Genomic DNA, 19,323 nt, shown 5'->3' with positions numbered 1-19,323 from the left:
GTTTGTCCGCTAGATGTCACTAGAGAGATACTGTTGCGGTTCAGCGGCGTTGCGGATAGGTGTCGCTGTTTGTCGCAGTTAGTGTTCGCTGTGGTCCTCCGGCCGCCGGGTGGCGCTGCTTCCGCTTATGATCCACGTGTTACAGCTGGGCGACAGTCGGGTGAACATGGCGGAGTCTGAGGAGTCGCTGAAATCGGGGGGTCCCCTGCTCTCCCTGGACCCCAAACTACAGGAGGAGTTCAAGAGGAAAGTGCAGAAGATCCGCAAGAAACCGAAGGTAGCTCCGCCCCCTGGAGGGTGTAGGGTGCGGGGGACACGTGACTGGGAGACCCCATATGTGTACAGGGCTGTGTGTGTGTGTGTGTGTGTGTGTGTGTGTGTGTGTGTGTGTGTGTGTGTGTGTGTGTATATATATATATATATATGTATATATATATAAATTTCCCTACCAGGGTGCCTTCAGCTGTGGCAAAACTACAACTCCCAGCATGCCCGGACAGCCTTTGGCTGTCCGGGCATGCTGGGAGTTGTAGTTTAGCAACTGCTTGAGGCTTCCACTCCTGTAGAGCATGTGGTTTGCTTGTCACTTGTTGCTGCTTCGTCCGCCATTTTTTCCACATTCGATGCATCTAGAACGAGATAAAGGTTAAAAATCCAATCTGTCGTCGCTTGCGCCATTGCTTCTCCGGTCGACCCCCTCCTGATCTTTTTATCCCCCTCAGGTGGAGACCCTCACCCCGGGCGTCCTCTATCTCGGACACATCCCGCGCCTGCTCGCTGAACCGCAACTCAAGGAATATTTCAGCCAGTTTGGAACCGTCTCCAGATTACGACTGTCCAGGAGCAAGAAGGTAAAATAGAGACTGACACGATGCCGGCTGTGACCTGTAGTGCACCTCACCACGTGATAGAGAGAAGGGCTACACCAGAGATCATCACAGGCGGCAACGAAATTTGGTCGGACATAGTCAATAAACAACATAATAATTTATACCCGAACTACTGAATAAATAATACAGGCGAAAATTCATTACATAAGTCCGACCACAAGGTAACAGCATCGGGTGATTCTACCCTTATAGATACTGAGTTATATCCTGTATTCTACTCCAGAGCTGCACTTACTATTCTGCTGGTGAGGTCACTGTGTACATACATTACATTACTTATCCTGTACTGATCCTGAGTTATATCCTGTATTATACTCCAGAGCTGTACTCACTATTCTGCTGGTGAGGTCACTGTGTACATACATTACATTACTTATCCTGTACTGATCCTGAGTTATATCCTGTATTATATTCCAGAGCTGTACTCACTATTCTGCTGAGGGGGTCACTGTGTACATACATTACATTACTTATCCTGTACTGATCCTGAGTTATATCCTGTATTATACTCCAGAGCTGTACTCACTATTCTGCTGGTGAGGTCACTGTGTACATACATTACATTACTTATCCTGTACTGATCCTGAGTTATATCCTGTATTATACTCCAGAGCTGTACTCACTATTCTGCTGGTGAGGTCACTGTGTACATACATTACATTACTTATCCTGTACTGATCATATCCTGTATTATACTCCAGAGCTGTACTCACTATTCTGCTGGTGAGGTCACTGTGTACATACATTACATTACTTATCCTGTACTGATCCTGAGTTATATCCTGTATTATACCCCAGAGCTGTACTCACTATTCTGCTGGTGAGGTCACTGTGTACATACATTACATTACTTATCCTGTACTGATCCTGAGTTATATCCTGTATTATACCCCAGAGCTGTACTCACTATTCTGCTGGTGAGGTCACTGTGTACATACATTACATTACTTATCCTGTACTGATCCTGAGTTATATCCTGTATTATACCCCAGAGCTGTACTCACTATTCTGCTGGTGAGGTCACTGTGTACATACATTACATTACTTATCCTGTACTGATCCTGTGTTATATCCTGTATTATACTTCAGAGCTGCACTCACTATTCTGCTGGTGTGGTCACTGTGTACATACATTACATTGCTGATCCTGAGTCCTATATTCTTGTATCTGTAATCTCGTGTTTTCTTGCAGACAGGGGGCAGTAAAGGTTACGCCTTTGTGGAGTTTGAATGTGATGAAGTTGCTCGGATCGTAGCGGACACGATGAATAACTATCTGTTCTGTGAGCGGCTGCTGAAGTGTAAGTACCGGAGGCGTCTGGTCTCCTCTGTGATGGTCTCATATTATGGGTTGGGGGGTAACTATTCTGCCCCCTCTCTTTCTCTCCAGGTGAGTTGTTGCCCCCGGAGAAGGTTCACCCCAAGCTGTTTAAGGGCTGTAACAACGTATTTAAGAAGCCGTCCCTCCCGGCGGTGAGTCGGTACAACAAGCAGCGCGACCCCGAGCAGCAGAAGGTGATGACGGGGAGACTCCTGGGGAAGGAGCGGAAGCTGAGGAAGCGTCTGGCGGAGAAAGGGATCGACTACGACTTCCCAGGATTTGTGAGTGTCCCCGCCGCGCCTGCGCATGATACCTATATAGGTCGCCGGCAATTCTTCTCCATGTCTGCGCAGACTTCTTATAGCACAATATCTTGCTCTTAAAGGGCCAGTGTCCACTGCTTGTTTGTTTCCATAATTCACCATTTTTAATACCTTTGCTTGTTGTCAGCGAGTAGAGGTATTAATATTGTTTTCAGTTCCCACCAATGGTCTCCAAACTGTGGTCCTCAAGGTGTTGCAAAACTACAACTCACAGCATGCCCGGACAGCCGATGGCTGTCCGGGCATGCTGGGAGTTGTAGTTTTGCAGCAGCTGAGCTTCACACTTTGGAGACCACTGGTGTACATAATCCTCTGAACGGAGCCGCAGCACTTGTCTCTCTTCTGTCCTTGAGTTTCCTGTGTTTTGCTACAATGTACAGTCATGGCCGAAAATGTTGGCACCCCTGAAACTTTTCTAGAAAATGAAGTATTCCTCACAGGAAAGGATTGCAGTAACACAGGTTTTGCTATACACATGTTTATTCCCTTTGTGTGTATTGGAACTAAACCAAAAAAGGAGGAAAAAAGCAAATTGGACATAATGTCTCCAAACTCCAAAAATGGTCTGGACACAATTATTGGCACCTTTCAAAATTGTGGAAAAATAAAATTGTTTCAAGCATGTGATGCTCCTTTATACTCACCTGGGGCAAGTAATGGGTTTGAGTAGAGATGAGCGAATTTACAGTAAATTTGATTCGTCACAAACTTCTCGGCTCGGCAGTTGATGACTTTTCCTGCATAAATTAGCTTTCAGGTGCTCCCGTGGGCTGGAAAAGATGGATACAATCCTGGGAAAGAGTCTCCTAGGACTGTATCCACCTTTTCCAGCCCACCGGAAAGCTGAACTAATTTATGCAGGATAAGTCATCAACTGCCGAGCCGAGAAGTTCGTGACTAATCGAATTTACTGTAAATTCGCTCATCTCTAGGTTTGAGCAATATAAAAATCACACCTGAAAGCAGATAGAAAGGAGAGAAGTTCACTTAGTCTTTGCATTGTATGTCGGTGTGTGCCACACTAAGCATGGACAACAGAAAGAGGAGAAGAGAACTGTCTGAGGACTTGAGAACCAAAATTGTGGAAAAATATCAACAATCTCAAGGTTACAAGTCCATCTCCAGAGATCTAGATTTGTCTCTGTCCACAGTGCGCAACATTATCAAGAAGTTTACAACCCATGGCACTGTAGATAATCTCCCTGGGCGTGGACGGAAGGGAGAAACTGATGAAAGGTGTCAGCGTAGGATAGTCCGGATGGTGGATAAGCAGCCCCAAACAAGTTCCAAAGATAGTTTGCGCTGACACTGATGCTCCCTGAGCCTGCAGGACAGCTTGAATTATCTGTCGACATTTAAATGAAATGCTATGGAGTTGACCCAGGAAGACCCCACTATGGAGGAGACCCAGGAGGACCCCACTATGGAGGAGACCCAGGAGGACCCCACTATGGAGGAGACCCAGGAGGACCCCACTATGGAGGAGACCCAGGAGGACCCCACTATGGAGGAGACCCAGGAGGACCCCACTATGGAGGAGACCCAGGAGGACCCCACTGCTGACACACAGACATAAAAAAGCAAAATTAAATTTTACCAAAATGAACTTGTGTAACCAAAATCCTTCTGGGAAAATGTCTTGTGGACAGATGAGACCAAGATAGATCTTTTTGGTAAAGCACATCATTCTACTGTTTACCGAAAACGGAATGAGGCCTACAAAGAAAAGAACACAGTACCTACAGTGACATATGGGGGAGGTCAGTGATGTTTTGGGTTGTTTTGCTGCCTCTGGCACTGGGGGCCTTGAATGTGTACAAGACATCATGAAATCTGAGGATTACCAATGGATTTTGGGTCGCACTGTACAGCCCAGTGTCAGAAAGCTGGGTTTGTGTCCGAGATCTTGGGTCTTCCAGCAGGACAATGACCCCAAACATACGTCAAAAAGCCCCAGAAATGGATGACAACAAAGCGCTGGAGAGTTCTGAAGTGTCAGCAATGAGTCCAGATCTAAATCCCATTGATCACCTGTGGAGAGATCTTATAATTACTGTTGGGAAAAGGCGCCGCCCAATAAGAGACCTGGAGCAGTTTGTAAAGGAAGAGTGGTCCAACATTCCGACTGAGAGGTGTAAGAAGCTTATTGATGGTTATAGGAAGAGTGGTCCAACATTGCGGCTGAGAGGTGTAAGAAGCTTATTGATTGTTATAGGAAGAGTGGTCCAACATTCCGGCTGAGAGGTGTAAGAAGCTTATTGATTGTTATAGGAAGAGTGGTCCAACATTCCGGCTGAGAGGTGTAAGAAGCTTATTGATTGTTATAGGAAGAGTGGTCCAACATTCCGGCTGAGAGGTGTAAGAAGCTTATTGATGGTAATAGGGAGCCACTGATTTCACTTATTTTTTTCCAAAGGGTGTGCAACCAAATATTAAGTTAAGGGGCCAATAATTTTGTCCAGACCATTTTTGGAGTTTGGTGACATTATGTCCAATTTGCTTTTTTCCTCCTTTTTTGGTTTAGTTCCAATACACACAAAGGGAATAAACATGTGTATAGCAAAACCTGTGTTACTGCAATCCTTTCCTGTGAGAAATACTTCATTTTCTAGAAAAATTTTAGGGGTGCCAACATTTACGGCCATGCCGGCAATGTATCAGTTTGGGGACTAGAATATTGATTGTGTTATCGATCATACATGATGCAGACATGTTGTGGCCCTTTGTGTGTGATCTACTATTGGCCACTTTCACACTATAAAATTCATCCGTTAAAAGATCCGCTATAAACATTCGTTACAAAATCCCATTCAAGTCTATGGGATTTTTTGATTATTTGTTATGACCCGTTATAGCCGGTCATGAATAACGAACATTAGTTGTAACGGAATAAAAAAACAGCACATGCACTAATTTTTCTTCCGTCACAAGAGACATTGAAGTCTATGGCAAATGGATGAGCCTTTATGTCATCCTTTTGGTTTATAATCCTGGTTTATAATATCCGTTATTACTTCTGAGCTCAGAAGAGGTGACATCAGCCGACTCCTGCAGTGCTGAGGGACTACTACTCCCATCATGGAACAGGCTTCTTTCCATGATGGGAGTAGTTGTTCCCTGGCTGCGGGAGTTTGACGGTGGTTGGGGAGGCTACATTAGTGTTTGTACTACTACCCCCATCATGGAACAGACTGTTCTATGATGAGGGTTGTAGTAGAGGGGCTGAGGTATTAATCGCACCGGGTCTCACTTCTGAGACCCGATGCGATTAGAAGTTATTAAACATTAAAAATTCCCTGCCAAGAGCCCTGAATGGCCGGTACTGAGGAGCCATTCAGGGCTCCCAGCAGGGTTTTCAAATAGAAGTGCTGCGGTGGGGAAAGATATATAGAATTGCTGGGGGGGGAGGGGGGTATATCTGGCCCCCACAGTGCTTCTATATATCTTGCCCCCCACAGCGCATTTATATATGCCCCCCTGCACTGCATTTATATAAGTTCCCCCCGCAGCGCTATGAATGAAAAGTATTCTACAGCAGTGCATCTGGCTGGCTGCGTAAAGAATACTTAAAAAAGATAGCAGGCTCAACCTAAAAATATATACGCATGGGTGCTACCAAAGCCTTAAAAACGACATATGAAAATAAATCAAGAAAAAAAGCATGGCAAGAACAAGGAGGTGCACACCTAATATATTGCAATAATATTATATTTTATTGGATATCAAAAAACACACAATTAAAACCACTTAAAAAGGGGGCCCAAAACTACACATTGGCCACCCTTAGCCACGGAGAGGGACCCCCAAATCCCAGGGGCTCCCCCCCCCCCCCCCCCAGAAAAGGACACCTGTATATTATCAATAATGAAGGTATATACTCTCTCAAGACTCGCAGCCCCCTATAAGAATACTTGTCATTCATAGTGCTGCAGTGGCATCTGTATATAGATCTACTGCATGGGTCAGACATATCCATATGTCTGGCCCCCACAGCGCTTCTATAATCACATGCCTTTGCAGCGCTATGAATGAAAAATATTCTACAACAGCGCATCGCGCTGGCCAGATGCGCTGCTGTAGAATACTTTTCATTCATAGCGCTGCAGGGGGAATGTATATAAATGCGCTGCGGGGGAACAAATATAAATGCGCTATATATCTTTCCCTACTGCAGCATTTCTATTTGAAAACCCCGCTGGGAGCTCTGAATGGCTCCTCAGTCCCGGACATTCAGGGCTCCTGGCGGGCAATTTAAAAATGATGTAAATACACCGTACATCACAGGGGAGCGCAGCATGCCACCCGCTCCCCTGTTTAATAACTTCTAATCGCATCGGGTCTCAGAAGTGTCAATCCCTCAGCCTCTGTACTACAACCCCCATCATGGAACAGAGTCTGTTCTATGATGGGAGTAGTAGTTGTCCCGGCTGTGGGAGTCTGTAGGCAGGTGTTAAAACGGCCATACATGAGGGATGTTATACGGGTCTTAATGGATGAATATGCCCATTAACTTGACGGACATTATTCAGCCGTTAGCACCCGTTATTTCAGCCGTTATTACACAGAAAACTGATGTATAATAACGGATGAATACTCATAGTGTGAAGGGAGCCTTACATGATGCAGACATGATGTGGCCCTGGGTGTTATCTATTATACATGATGCATGTGGCGATGCGCTGCTCATAGTTTTACCTCTGGTTTATAAGGTTTTTATTTTTCTCTCGTGCCCCATAGGCTGCAATGAAGAAAGCGGCGCAGACAGAGACCGATCCCAACCTTTCCGTGAACAGTCAGGTGAGTGGACGCAGATTCTGCGCTGTGGACATCCGGCTGATGAAGTCAGGGATCTGTATTAATGTCTGGTTTCTTTATAGGACGTCACCCCGGTGTGCACCCCGTCTGTGCTGCAGAGGAGGAAATCTGCTCGACTTGAGGCGGCGGACGACAGCGATGATGAGATTGTCCTGAAGTTACCAGAAGCCAAAACCAGCTCCAAAAAGAAGCAAAAAAAGATCAGCAAGACAGAAAAGAGTCAGAAGATCAGGAAACTGAAATTACAGACAGATTAAAGGGACTGGAGTGGAAAGACCCCATACACAGGGGCGGATGCTTCTCCTGATTGCTCCATGTACACAGGGGGCGCCACCCTACAGCTTCAGTCTGGATATGTTGCTGTCATTTGGCACAAATGGTGGAGCACAACACGGACTTAATACTGCTCCACTTTCTGCTGTCGGACCTTGCCCTCCTGACTTGCCATCACCTGGCTGTTCCCTGGCATCACCCTGTTGATCATCAGACTGAATCCTGAGGCTTTATTCCAGTGTTTCCCAACCAGAGTGCCTCCAGCTGTTGCAATACTACAACTCCTAGCATGCCCAGCCTTTGAATGGGCATGCTGGGAGTTGTAGTTTTGCTACAGCTGGATGCTTACTCATTGGGGAAAAACTGCTGTGGATTTTGCTGTCACTGATTGTAATAAACTGGTTGTCATTTTCGGTACGTGGAGGTCCTCGTTTTTCTTTCTGTAGCTTCTTCCTCTCAGTCTTTGTCAGTTATGGCCCTTGATGTCTCTGACTCTATTTTATTATATTTACATTATTCCGTCCTCTCCTTAGTGATCTGATCTGTTTTATTCTATTTACTGTATTCCATCATCTCCTTAGTAATTTGATCTGTGTTTGTGACACCTTCAATTCACTTTGAGTATTGTCATTGTAAGAAACTCCACGGAACATATTAAGAGTAGAAATGATCTGCATTTTGTGCGCTGTCACCTATACACGACTGCAGGCTACCAGGCTGGAGGTCTCCTGTTGTCATATAGTGGTCACAGCACTCGGATCCTGCTGCAGATTTATTTAGGGCCCTCACAGCAGGAAGCCGATGACTGTGTATAGAATCAGGTAGGATAGGTTGTGAGTCACATTCTATGGAATAATGACACTTGAGTGAGAAACCCTGCAGCAAATACAGAGAAGTGTAAGATCCAATCTGTGGTCATTGGATCCATTGTATAGATCATTGTTACCCAACCAGGGTGGATCCAGCTGTTGCAAAACGACATCTCTGGGCATGCTGGGAGTTGTAGTTTTGCAACAGCTGGAGAGACGCAGGTTGGACACCCTTGATATAGAGCAGTGTTCCCCAACCAGTGTGCCTCCAGCTGATACAGAACTGCAACTCCCAGCATGCCCGGACATCCTGTGTAGTTTTGCAACACCTGGATTCATCTGGTTGGGGATCAATAAATAAATATATATTATATAGCATTATTCTTATTACAGGTTTTTTGTTTTTCCTTCATTCCAATTATCCAATAATGGTAACAAATGCACCTGGAGCAGTAGAGACCCCTCTTCTATTACTTGCTCCTCCTACTTATTCCTAGTAGACTCCTGTTAGCTGAAATAAAATAAATATATATATATTTTTTATATTTGTTTTCCACTAAACTTCTGGATCCTATTTAAAGGGGTACTCCGCCCCTGGCATCTTATCCCCTATCCAAAGGATAGGGGATAAGATGTCAGATCGCTGCGGTCCCGCTGCTGGGCACCCCGGGGATCAGCTGCTGCAGCACCCCGCTATCATTACTGCGTAGAGCGAGATCGCTCTGCACGTAATGATGGGCGATACGGGGGCCAGAGCAGCGTGACGTCATGGCTCTGCCCCTCATGACATCACAGCCCGTCCCCCTAATGCAAGTCTATGGGAAGGGGGCGTGACGACCGCCATGCCCCCTTCCCATAGACTTGTATTGTCGGGGGCGGGCCGAGACATCACGAGGGGCGGAGCCGTGACATAACGATGCTCCGGCCCCTGTATTGCCCGTCATTACGTGCAGAGCGATTTCGCTCTACGCAGTAATGATAGCGGGGTGCTGCAGCAGCGATCCCCGGGGTCCCCAGCAGCGGGACCGGGGTGATCTGACATCTTATCCCCTATCCTTTGGATAGGGGGATAAGCTGTCTAGGGGTGGAGTACCCCTTTAAGTGAATGGGGTCTGTCAGGTGTCCATTGTGTTCCGACCCATTTCAGGGACTGTTCTGCTCAAGAAATAGAAAAAAAAAAAAAAAGTTCTTAACGGGACGGAACACAACGTGATCACTAGGATGGATGCTTCTCTGCTCCTGTAGTCAGATACACTCGATCTGTAATCGCTCTATGGGAAGATCGGTTCCGCCTCTGTCCGGTGTGTCTGGCAGCGGTGATGCAGCACATTTCTCTGGTGGTCACAGGCCGCCGTCTTCTGCTCGGCCATTTTCATTGCTCTCAGCACATAATGCAGATTGGAACAGATGTCAGCACTTGTTCTTATGAGACAAAGCCGATGTGCTGGACGAGGAGCGCGGCTGCTGCATTATCTCTTCCTGCGATAAGGGAATCGGGTGTTAGTCATTTCTGGCAATGGATAAAGATTGGCCCAAAGTTTTGCTAAAGGGGTAGTGCAGTAAATATTTCTTGTAGTCTAGAACAAGGGTGTCCTACAGTGGTCTCAAACTGTGGCCCGCCAGATGTTGCAAAACTTCAACTCCCAGAATGCACGGATGGCCAAAAGCCTGTCTGCCTTCTCCAGAGGATCCACTCTATCCCTGAAAGGTAAATCAGGGCTTCTCTCTCATCACATGCCTTTATGCAGTGGTCTTCTACAGCATAGATTCTATTAACCCATCGCACCCGTGTATGAGCAGTTTTCATGTATGGCATGTCATTGCAAAACTACAGCTCCCAGCATGCCCAGACAGCCTTTGGCTGCAGCCAACAGTAATCTGATTGGTTGTTATGGGCAACTGCACCACTCTTCATCTACACGGGATAAATCTCCCTCACTGTGTAGATGTGGTTAAAATGGCACCAGAAATGGGTTGGGGGTGACATGGGAGCAGTTAAAGATGGTATAACTAAAATATATACCGTATTTACAGAATAAGAGCATTTTAAAAACTACACCTATACAGTGATCCCTCAAGTTACAATATTAATTGGTTCCAGGACGACCATTCTATGTTGAAACCATTGTATGTTGAGACCAGAACTCTATGGAAACCTGGTAATTGGTTCTAAAGGCATCAAAATGTCATCCAAAAATAGGAAAAAGTGAGGATTAAAGAAAAATAAGTAGATAACTAATATAGATAAAGCAAATCCTTATATATAAAAGTAAGAAAGATCTGCTGGGAGCTGTAAATCACTGTCTATGTCAGTGTTTACCAAGCATGGAGCCTCCAGCTGTTGCAAAACTACAACTCCCAGCATGCCCGGACAGCCAAAGGCTGTCCGGGCATGCTGGGAGTTGTAGTTTTGCAACAGCTGGGGGCACCCTGCTTGGGAAACACTGGTCTATGTAGTGGACAGGAGCTTCTTCGGAGTCCTGTACAGAACACGCAATGTCCTAAAAAAGTAACATGGAGCCGCCCTCACCTGGTGTCCAAAGAGCAACTAACCCTGGTACAGGTAAAGAGTACAGAACAGGTTATACCTCCCTGTACTGTAGGGGGCACAACCAGACACCAGTCAGTGCATACACTTCAGTAATACAGGTAAAGAGTACAGAACAGGTTATACCTCCCTGTACTGTAGGGGGCACAACCAGACACCAGTCAGTGCATACACTTCAGTAATACAGGTAAAGAGTACATAACATGTAATACCTCCCTGTACTGTAGGGGGCGCTACCAGACACCAGTCAGTGCATACACTTCAGTAATACAGGTAAAGAGTACAGAACATGTAATACCTCCCTGTACTTTAGGGGGCGCTACCAGACATCAGTCAGTGCATGCACTTCAGTAATACAGGGGTTTTACCAGTGAATGTCCATTCTGATTTGTCAGATCTTCCGGCCATTGACACGTTTCACAGATCTGGACTGTCCGTAGCATTGTATGTTGAGTCTGGTTTCAACTTACAATGGTCCAGAAAAGACCATTGTATGCTGAAACTATTGTATGTTGAGGGATCTCTGTATATGAGAAAGTTATAATTTTGGTGCACAACCTTTGATAACTTTGGTCCGGACTTACTTTGGTTGGTGACTTTTGAAAGCCATTTGTGCTTGAAATTTGAGACTTTTAGAAAAGTCGCATATAGTAAATTTGTTACGGCTGCATTTTGCTGGCAAAAAAAAATCTACTGAAAAAAGACTTTGAAATTTGAAAAAAAAACCTTGATAAATTCCCCCCAATATGTTTAACTTCATTTTACACAGTAAACCAAAACTAGGAGATTGTCCATTTTAGGAACTGTCCAGAGCAGGATAGGTTTTCTATGGGGATTTGCTCCTACTCTGGACAGTTCCTAAAATGGACAGAGGTGTCAGCAGAGAGCACTGTGGTCAGGCAGAAAGGAAATTAAAAAAGAAAAGAACTTCCTGTGGATCATTACAGCAGCTGAAAAGTACTGGAAGGATTAAGATTTCTTTAATAGAAGTGATTTACAAATCTGTTTAACTTTCTGGCACCAGTTAATAAAAATAAAAAAAATAAAAAATTTTCCAGTGGAGTACCCCTTTAATTTGCGACTACAGTCAGTTGTTGTCAGTTTTTTTGATAAATGACTATTGTGCAGCACTGTGGCCAATTTTTCAAAATGACAGTAATTTTAAATTTGTCGCCTAAATGCCAGAACAGGGCGGCGTTCTCACTGCTTCAACTCCTTATCTAACTGTGCGATAGGCGATGGTGTTATTTTACTCCAGCGTGAGAACCAGTTATGTAAAATCACATCATGCTAGGTTTTGTGCAATGTAGACCAAGCCTGACAATTCGTCCCCTATCGCATAGTTATATATATATAATGGGGGAGAAGGGCATTTTCGAGACACTGCTGCACGGTTGTCATAAAAGCATTGGAGGTACACTTTAAGCAAGTAAAAGGGAGCAAGAAAAAAAGTGGGCACCATACAGGCCAGTTGTCTCCAAACTGTGGACCTCCAGCTGTTGCAGAATGTGGCCGTTGGCAGTCCGGGCATACTGGGAGTTGTAGTTTTGCAACAGCTGGAGGTCCACAGTTTAGAGTCCACAGCCGTAGACAGTCGGCAGGTGCAGATTACCCTTTTCTAAAATGTATGGAGACCTTCATTGCTGCCATTTTGGTTACCTTTTCTGTGTTGCCTATGTGGATGTGGCCTGGTGGACAATTCACTGTGACGTCCCGTGCAAATATTAAAATAAACTCTGTGTGTGCAGGACACGTCATGGAGCGGACTGTGTGGCTATCACATAAAGCCAGTGATGTCCTCAAAGTGTTAGCAGTCCAGGATTGTTATGTAGGGTTTTATATAAGGCTCTGTTCACACCACCATTATGTTTTCAATTACAATGGTAACTATGATGACAGTGCTGGACTTGTCAAAAGATGGAAGGTGCCCAGTGGACGCCATTGACTTATGTGGGGTGGTGTCATGGTGTCTGTCACTTCATAGAGTTACATGCTGTGCTATTATTCCTGTCAAACCTAAAAGACCTACTGTTATGGAAACGGGAACACCATCTTACAGAGCCTCCGATGGTCGTACAAACACTGCCTTAAAGTGTACCTGTCTGTTAACATTGTACACTGAGGACAATCGGGGCTCTGTACAGTGAGGACAAGCAGGGCTCTGTACACTGAGGACAAGCAGGGCTCTGTACACTGAGGACAAGCAGGGCTCTGTACACTGAGGACAAGCGGGGCTCTGTACAGTGAGGACAAGCAGGGCTCTGTACACTGAGGACAAGCAGGGCTCTGTACACTGAGTACAAGCAGGGCTCTGTACACTGAGGACAAGCAGGGCTCTGTACACCGAGGACAAGCAGGGCTCTGTACACTGAGGACAAGCAGGGCTCTGTACACTAAGGACAAGCGCTCTGTGACATGTTTCCGGCTCACACATCAGGATGAATGACAAGCCAAGATCCTGCACAGAGCCCTGCTTGTCTTTCCCTCGATTCCTGTATTTAGACTCCTCATAGAGACACATAGGCAATAACTGCAGTGACAGCATTTTTTTCATCCAAAAATATACACATTTTTTAATCAATGTATATTACAAATATACATATAATAGTATTATCTACATTAGGTTTTGTTACCGACAGCTTCCATTGGAGCTTCCAATTGGAGCGCGAGCACCACTTGATAGAGCCTCTGATAGGAGTGTGAACACCACCTAACGGAGCCTCTTAAAGTTGTGTGAACACCACCAAACAGAGCTTCGATGGCCGTGTGAACACCACCTAATAGAGCCTCTGGTGGTCATGTGAACACCTCCGAACGGAACCTCTAACAGTCGTGTCACTGCCTAATGGAGCCTCTTATGGGAGCGTGAACATCACCTAATGGAGCCTCTTATGGGAGCGTGAACATCACCTAATGGAGCCTCTTATGGGAGCGTGAACATCACCTAATGGAGCCTCTTATGGGAGCGTGAACATCACCTAATGGAGCCTCTTATGGGAGTGTGAACATCACCTATTGGACACAGATAACTATACTGCCAAAAACTGCGTAATGAGAATTGGCTACCGATTGTCCGCTGCTATTTCTGCAGAGTTTTTTTTTTAATTTATTATATTTTATCCTTTATATAACACAATGACCGTACTTAATCGCTGCACTGTGATCGGTCACTATGGGTGACACAGACCGTTCTTTATTAGTCTGCCCCAGGCTTTAGGGGACAACACATGAGATGTCTGGCATCAGCAGCAGTGCCCTGTGCCTCCTCAGTGCTGCCCCCTGGAGACTTACCTCTGTCTATTTGTGGTGTCCCGGTTCTGGACTCGGTCCCGTACCTTTGGTTTTAAGTCCCCATAGTATGAGTTCCTCATGCTGATAGGGCTTTCCTGGTGGGATAGTCCCTAGTCGCCTTCTTGTGTTCTTAAAATTGTATATATTTAATATAGTATAATGTAGCGCATGTAATGTACAGGACCTTAGGTCACGTGATCAATGATATTTGTGTTGTATTGGAGGTTAAGGACCTTTGGGTCATCTGACTAGGTCACGTGTTATATCCACAATCCTTTGTACTAGGACTGACAGGTTTGGGGAACCAATAAGCTTTGGACCTGCCCCTTCAGATATAAGGGCGCTGTAGCCAATGATCGCTCTCTTTCCTCCGGGATATTACAGCGAGCGGAGCTCTGTACAATTCTACAAGCAAACTAGGCCTGAAGCCGACCAATTTCAGCTGCATACTGAACTGTGAATTTATCCAACTCCATCCTAAAATCCTACTGGACCTAAAACATAACCCTAAATTCAGTGGAACAGCGTAAAGCAAGGATTCAAAGCTTATTCCCTACAAGGTCCCAGCCAACCTGTGAGGAGCCTAAATTCCAGTCCTCTTGTAAAGACATTTGTTAATTGGATCCTGCATAAAATCTACAGTAAAATTGTTTCAAGTTTAATACAATTCCGGCTGTGGTCAATCCTTTATTCCTCCCTATCGTTCCTGGGACGGGTGGCGGTAGGACATATATATATATATATAGACATTGAGGAAACCCTCACCCTGTCGTCACGACAATTAAGGGTTAATCCTATACCCAGCAACACTACCCTGCAACACCCCTGTTCACCCCTCACCCCAAGTCACCACATATTGATAATGACTAGTGGAGACAGACAGAAAAAGAAGCAATTGCCCAAAATAAAGATGGCAGGCGCAGGTTCCAGTGACCTGCACAAGATGGCGCTGGTTGCCCCGGTAATCGCCGCTCTGGTTCTTGTTTTCTCTATGGTGCGGGAGGCTGCGCTTGCGCATTGACGGTTCCTTTCAGCAGCCGGGGCGGAGTGGACGGACGCATAGGAGCGGGGAGAGAGTGGAGCGATGCGGCGGGGCCAGGAGCGGCGGGACCTGCGGCTGCTGTAGAGAGAGGAGCGGCCTCCCCGTCACCCCGAGTCAGGTAAAGAAAGACCGGAGGAGGCTGCGGGGCGCCGGGGCCTGGAGCCTGCCTGCTCCACCCGGGGCCTGTACACACCGTGCGTCAGCGCAACTGAACCGCAGGCAGCCAGAGAGGGACACTGACAGGGGTGAGGTCACGTGATCCATATATGTCACTATACTGAGCCGTGACCCCGTATATAGACACAAGACTCCCAATATATATATATGTGTTTATACAGCGGTCACCCCCCCCATAAATAAGTATATGATGCTGCTGTATGTGATTCTGTATATCGCTGGGGGATGTATTATACTATATATATATATCTCTCCTCTAGTTATATATATGGTCCTATATATCGCTCAGGGTTATATTCTCCTGTATTCATCCTCTTGTATGTGCGGTCTTGTATAACTCTGATATTATACTATATATATATATATCCTCCTGTTGTATGTGGTCCTGTATATAGCTCAGGTTTATATTATATTGTGTATATATATCCTCCGGTTGTATGTATGGTCCTATATATCACTCACGGTTATATTATACCGTATATATATCCTGTTTTATGTGCGGTCCTATATATCGCTCGGGGTTATATTATACCGTATATATATCCTCCGGTTGTATGTATGGTCCTATATATCACTCAGGGTTATATTATACCATATATATCCTCCTGTTGTATGTGTGATCCTATATATCACTCAGGGTTATATTATACCGTATATATCCTCCTGTTGTATGTGCGGTCCTATATATCGCTCAGGGTTATATTATACTGTATACATATCCTGTTGTATGTGCGGTCCTATATATCACTCAGGGTTATATTATACCGTATATATCCTGCGGTTGTATGTGCGGTCCTGTATATATCACTCAGGGTTATATTATACCGTATATATCCTCCTGTTGTATGTGCGGTCCTGTATATATCACTCAGGGTTATATTATACTGTATATATCCTCCTGTTGTATGTGCGGTCCTATATATCACTCAGGATTATATTATACCATATATATCCTCCTGTTGTATGTGCGGTCCTATATATCGCTCAGGGTTATATTATACCGTATATATATCCTGTTGTATGTGTGGTCCTATATATCACTCAGGGTTATATTATACCGTATATATATCCTGTTGTATGTGTGGTCCTATATATCACTCAGGGTTATATTGTACCGTATATATATCCTGTTGTATGTGCGGTCCTGTATATATTGCTCAGGGTTATATTATACCGTATATATCCTCCCCATATCTCGCTCGTACAGTGATAGGATGCGTTTCGTGGACTCTTTCCGGTGCAGTCCATGTAATGTGTCACCCCACCTGTCGGGTGTTCCCAGGTAATGGCGGAGCGTCTGTGTTTATGGCGCTGCGTTATTACCGCCTCTCTGTGATGTTTCCTATTAAGGCAGCATTAGAGATAAAAGCGCTGCCCATCATTGGGGATTACAGGAGCCTTTTTCTCTGGGGTTTGTTTGCAGGACGCGGTGACATTACAGGTGCCTTGTTGTCATTGTCCCGCACGTGTCCTGTTTGTTCGCTCATCCTCCAGTGTTTGGTCAGGGTTTACGCAGAGTTTGGTGCAGGATGCGGCTCGCCCTGGGCTTAGGCCTCATGAGAATGATGAAGGGAAATCAGTGCGTCTGGGTGTAGAGCAGAGCCGGGAAGGTTCATCCTCTATACAGTGAAGACCGTTCTGCCGGCGTCTGCCAAGACTCTTATTGATCAGCCGGATGATGTCATGTTCTGAAGAGATCCGCAATCTCCTGAAACCAGAGAACAGAAGCTGCAGAGAAGCCGCCTGCTATATGTGATGTCTCCTCCCTCTTATGGGTCATGGATTACCCTGGAGTATAATCTAATCCGCTCCAGCTATACCTGACAGCGGTCATTATAAGTACACTACCCAAAAATATAAAGGGAACACTTAACACAATGTAACTCCAAGTCACTGACACTTGTGTGAGATCCCACTGTCCACTCAGGAAGAACACTGATTGACAATCAATTTCACATGGAACAGACAACAGGTGGAAATTATAGGCAATTAGCAAGACTCCCCAATAATGGAGTAGTTCGGCAGGTGGTGACCTCAGACCATTTCTCAGTTCCTATGCTTCCTGGCTGATGTTTTGGTCACTTTTGAATGCTGGCGGTGCTTTCACTCTAGTGGTAGCATGAGACGGAGTCTACAACCCACACAAGTGGCTCAGGTATTGCAGCTCATCCAGGATGGCACATCAATGCGAGCTGTGGCAAGAAGGTTTGCTGTGTCTGTCAGCGTAGTGTCCAGAGCATGGAGGCGCTACCAGGAGACAGACCAGTACATCAGGAGATGTGGAGAAGGCCGTAGGAGGGCAACAACCCAGCAGCAGGACCGCTACCTCCGCCTTTGTGCAAGGAGGAGCGGGAGGAGAACTGCCAGAGCCCTGCAAAATGACCTCCAGCAGGCCACAAATGTGCATGTGTCCACTCAAACGGTCAGAAACAGACTCCATGAGGGTGGTATGAGGGCCCGATGTCCACAAGTGGGGGTTGTGCTTACAGCCATACACCATGCAGGACGTTTGGCATTTGCCAGAGAACACCAAGATTGGCAAATTCTCCATTGGTGCCCTGTGCTCTTCTTCACACTGAGCACATGTTACAGATGTGATAGTCTGGAGACGCTGTGGAGAACGTTCTGCTGCCTGCAACATTCTCCAGCATGACCGTTTTGGCATTGGGTCAGTAATGGTGTGGGTTGGCATTTCTTTGGGGGGCCGAACAGCCCTCCATGTACTTGCCAGAGGTAGCCTGACTGCCATTAGCTTCCTACAAGAGGAAGGCATTGATGCTATGGACTGGCCGCCCGTTCCCCTGTATCCGATTGAGCACATCTGGGACGTCTCGCTCCATCCACCACAGACTGTCCAGGAGTTGGCGGATGCTTTAGTCCAGGTCTGGGAGGATATCCCTCTGGAGACCATCCTCCACCTCATCAGGAGCATGCCCAGGCGTTGTAGGGAGGTCATACGGGCACGTGGAGGCCACACACTACTGAGCCTCATTGGGACTTGTATTAAGGACATTACATAAAGTTGGATCAGCCTGTAGTGGGGTTTTCCACTGTGGTTTTGAGTGTGACTCCATATCCAGACCTCCAGGGGTTCATACATTTCATTTCCATTGATAATTTTTGTGTGATTTTGTTGTCAGCGCATTCAACTATGTAAAGACGAAAGGATTTCATACGATTAGTTCATTCAGATCTACGATGTGTTATCTTAGTGTTCCTTTTATTTTTTTGAGCAGCGTATAATGCCTGTACTGGTTTTCTCTGTAGACCTAAAGGGGCTCTCTGTCTGCAGTGAGAACATAAAGAAATTATGTTTCTGCTCTGTTTTCAAAAGGAGAATCTTACAGCCCGTAAAGATGTCTTGTTTGTCCTTTTGGACCCATAAGAGGATAAGCCATTCTAGAGTGTAAAAGACATAGATTACAGCCTGCGAGGGAGCCCCGACGGCGGCTGGCCAGGTGTGGGGGAGCCCCGATGGCGGCTGGCCGGCTGCGCGGGCAAATGTGGTGACCCATACAGGAACTTCAACCTGTGCAAACCGGCCTTAGCGCTAATCCTCAGTGAACAGTGGGAGTTATGAGCTGCTCCTTCCCTCAGTCTGACGTCATATTATCAGGATATATCTGGATAGTTCAGGATAAGTTTCTTCAGTGATTTTTCTCTGCAGTCTGACCTGAACCGACCCTCACATGTAATACAGAGTTTCTGGTTTGGGACTATTGGAAGTCAACATTGGACTGCCAACACCATACACCCATTCCATCCATGAAATTCCACTGCATTCCATTGTTATTCCATTATATTTGAGTCCATAATAAAAACACATCAAAGTTA

General features: G+C 45.7%; 2 protein-coding genes across 2 annotated transcripts in view; both read left to right on the top strand.

Moving 5' to 3' along the window:
• Window positions 1-127: 127 nt before the first annotated feature.
• On the top strand, window positions 128-8,039 carry NIFK (nucleolar protein interacting with the FHA domain of MKI67). Its single transcript, XM_056534148.1, has 6 exons — window positions 128-277; window positions 723-851; window positions 2,083-2,191; window positions 2,281-2,492; window positions 7,272-7,331; window positions 7,412-8,039. Exons 1-6 carry the CDS (start codon window positions 128-130, stop codon window positions 7,604-7,606), a joined length of 855 nt encoding a protein of 284 aa, XP_056390123.1. The 3' UTR covers window positions 7,607-8,039.
• A 7,240-nt stretch (window positions 8,040-15,279) lies between these two features.
• CLASP1 (cytoplasmic linker associated protein 1) overlaps window positions 15,280-19,323 on the top strand; it is a gene marked incomplete in the record, with an annotated part of 180,394 nt that continues 176,350 nt past the window's right edge. Inside the window, 1 exon segment of the mRNA XM_056534144.1 lies at window positions 15,280-15,430.

This window comes from Hyla sarda, chromosome 8 (genome assembly GCF_029499605.1).
Source record: "Hyla sarda isolate aHylSar1 chromosome 8, aHylSar1.hap1, whole genome shotgun sequence".
Taxonomy (NCBI): Eukaryota; Metazoa; Chordata; class Amphibia; order Anura; family Hylidae; genus Hyla; species Hyla sarda.
The sequence above is the reverse complement of the archived record's forward strand: the minus strand, read 5'-3'. Positions and strand labels throughout refer to the sequence as shown.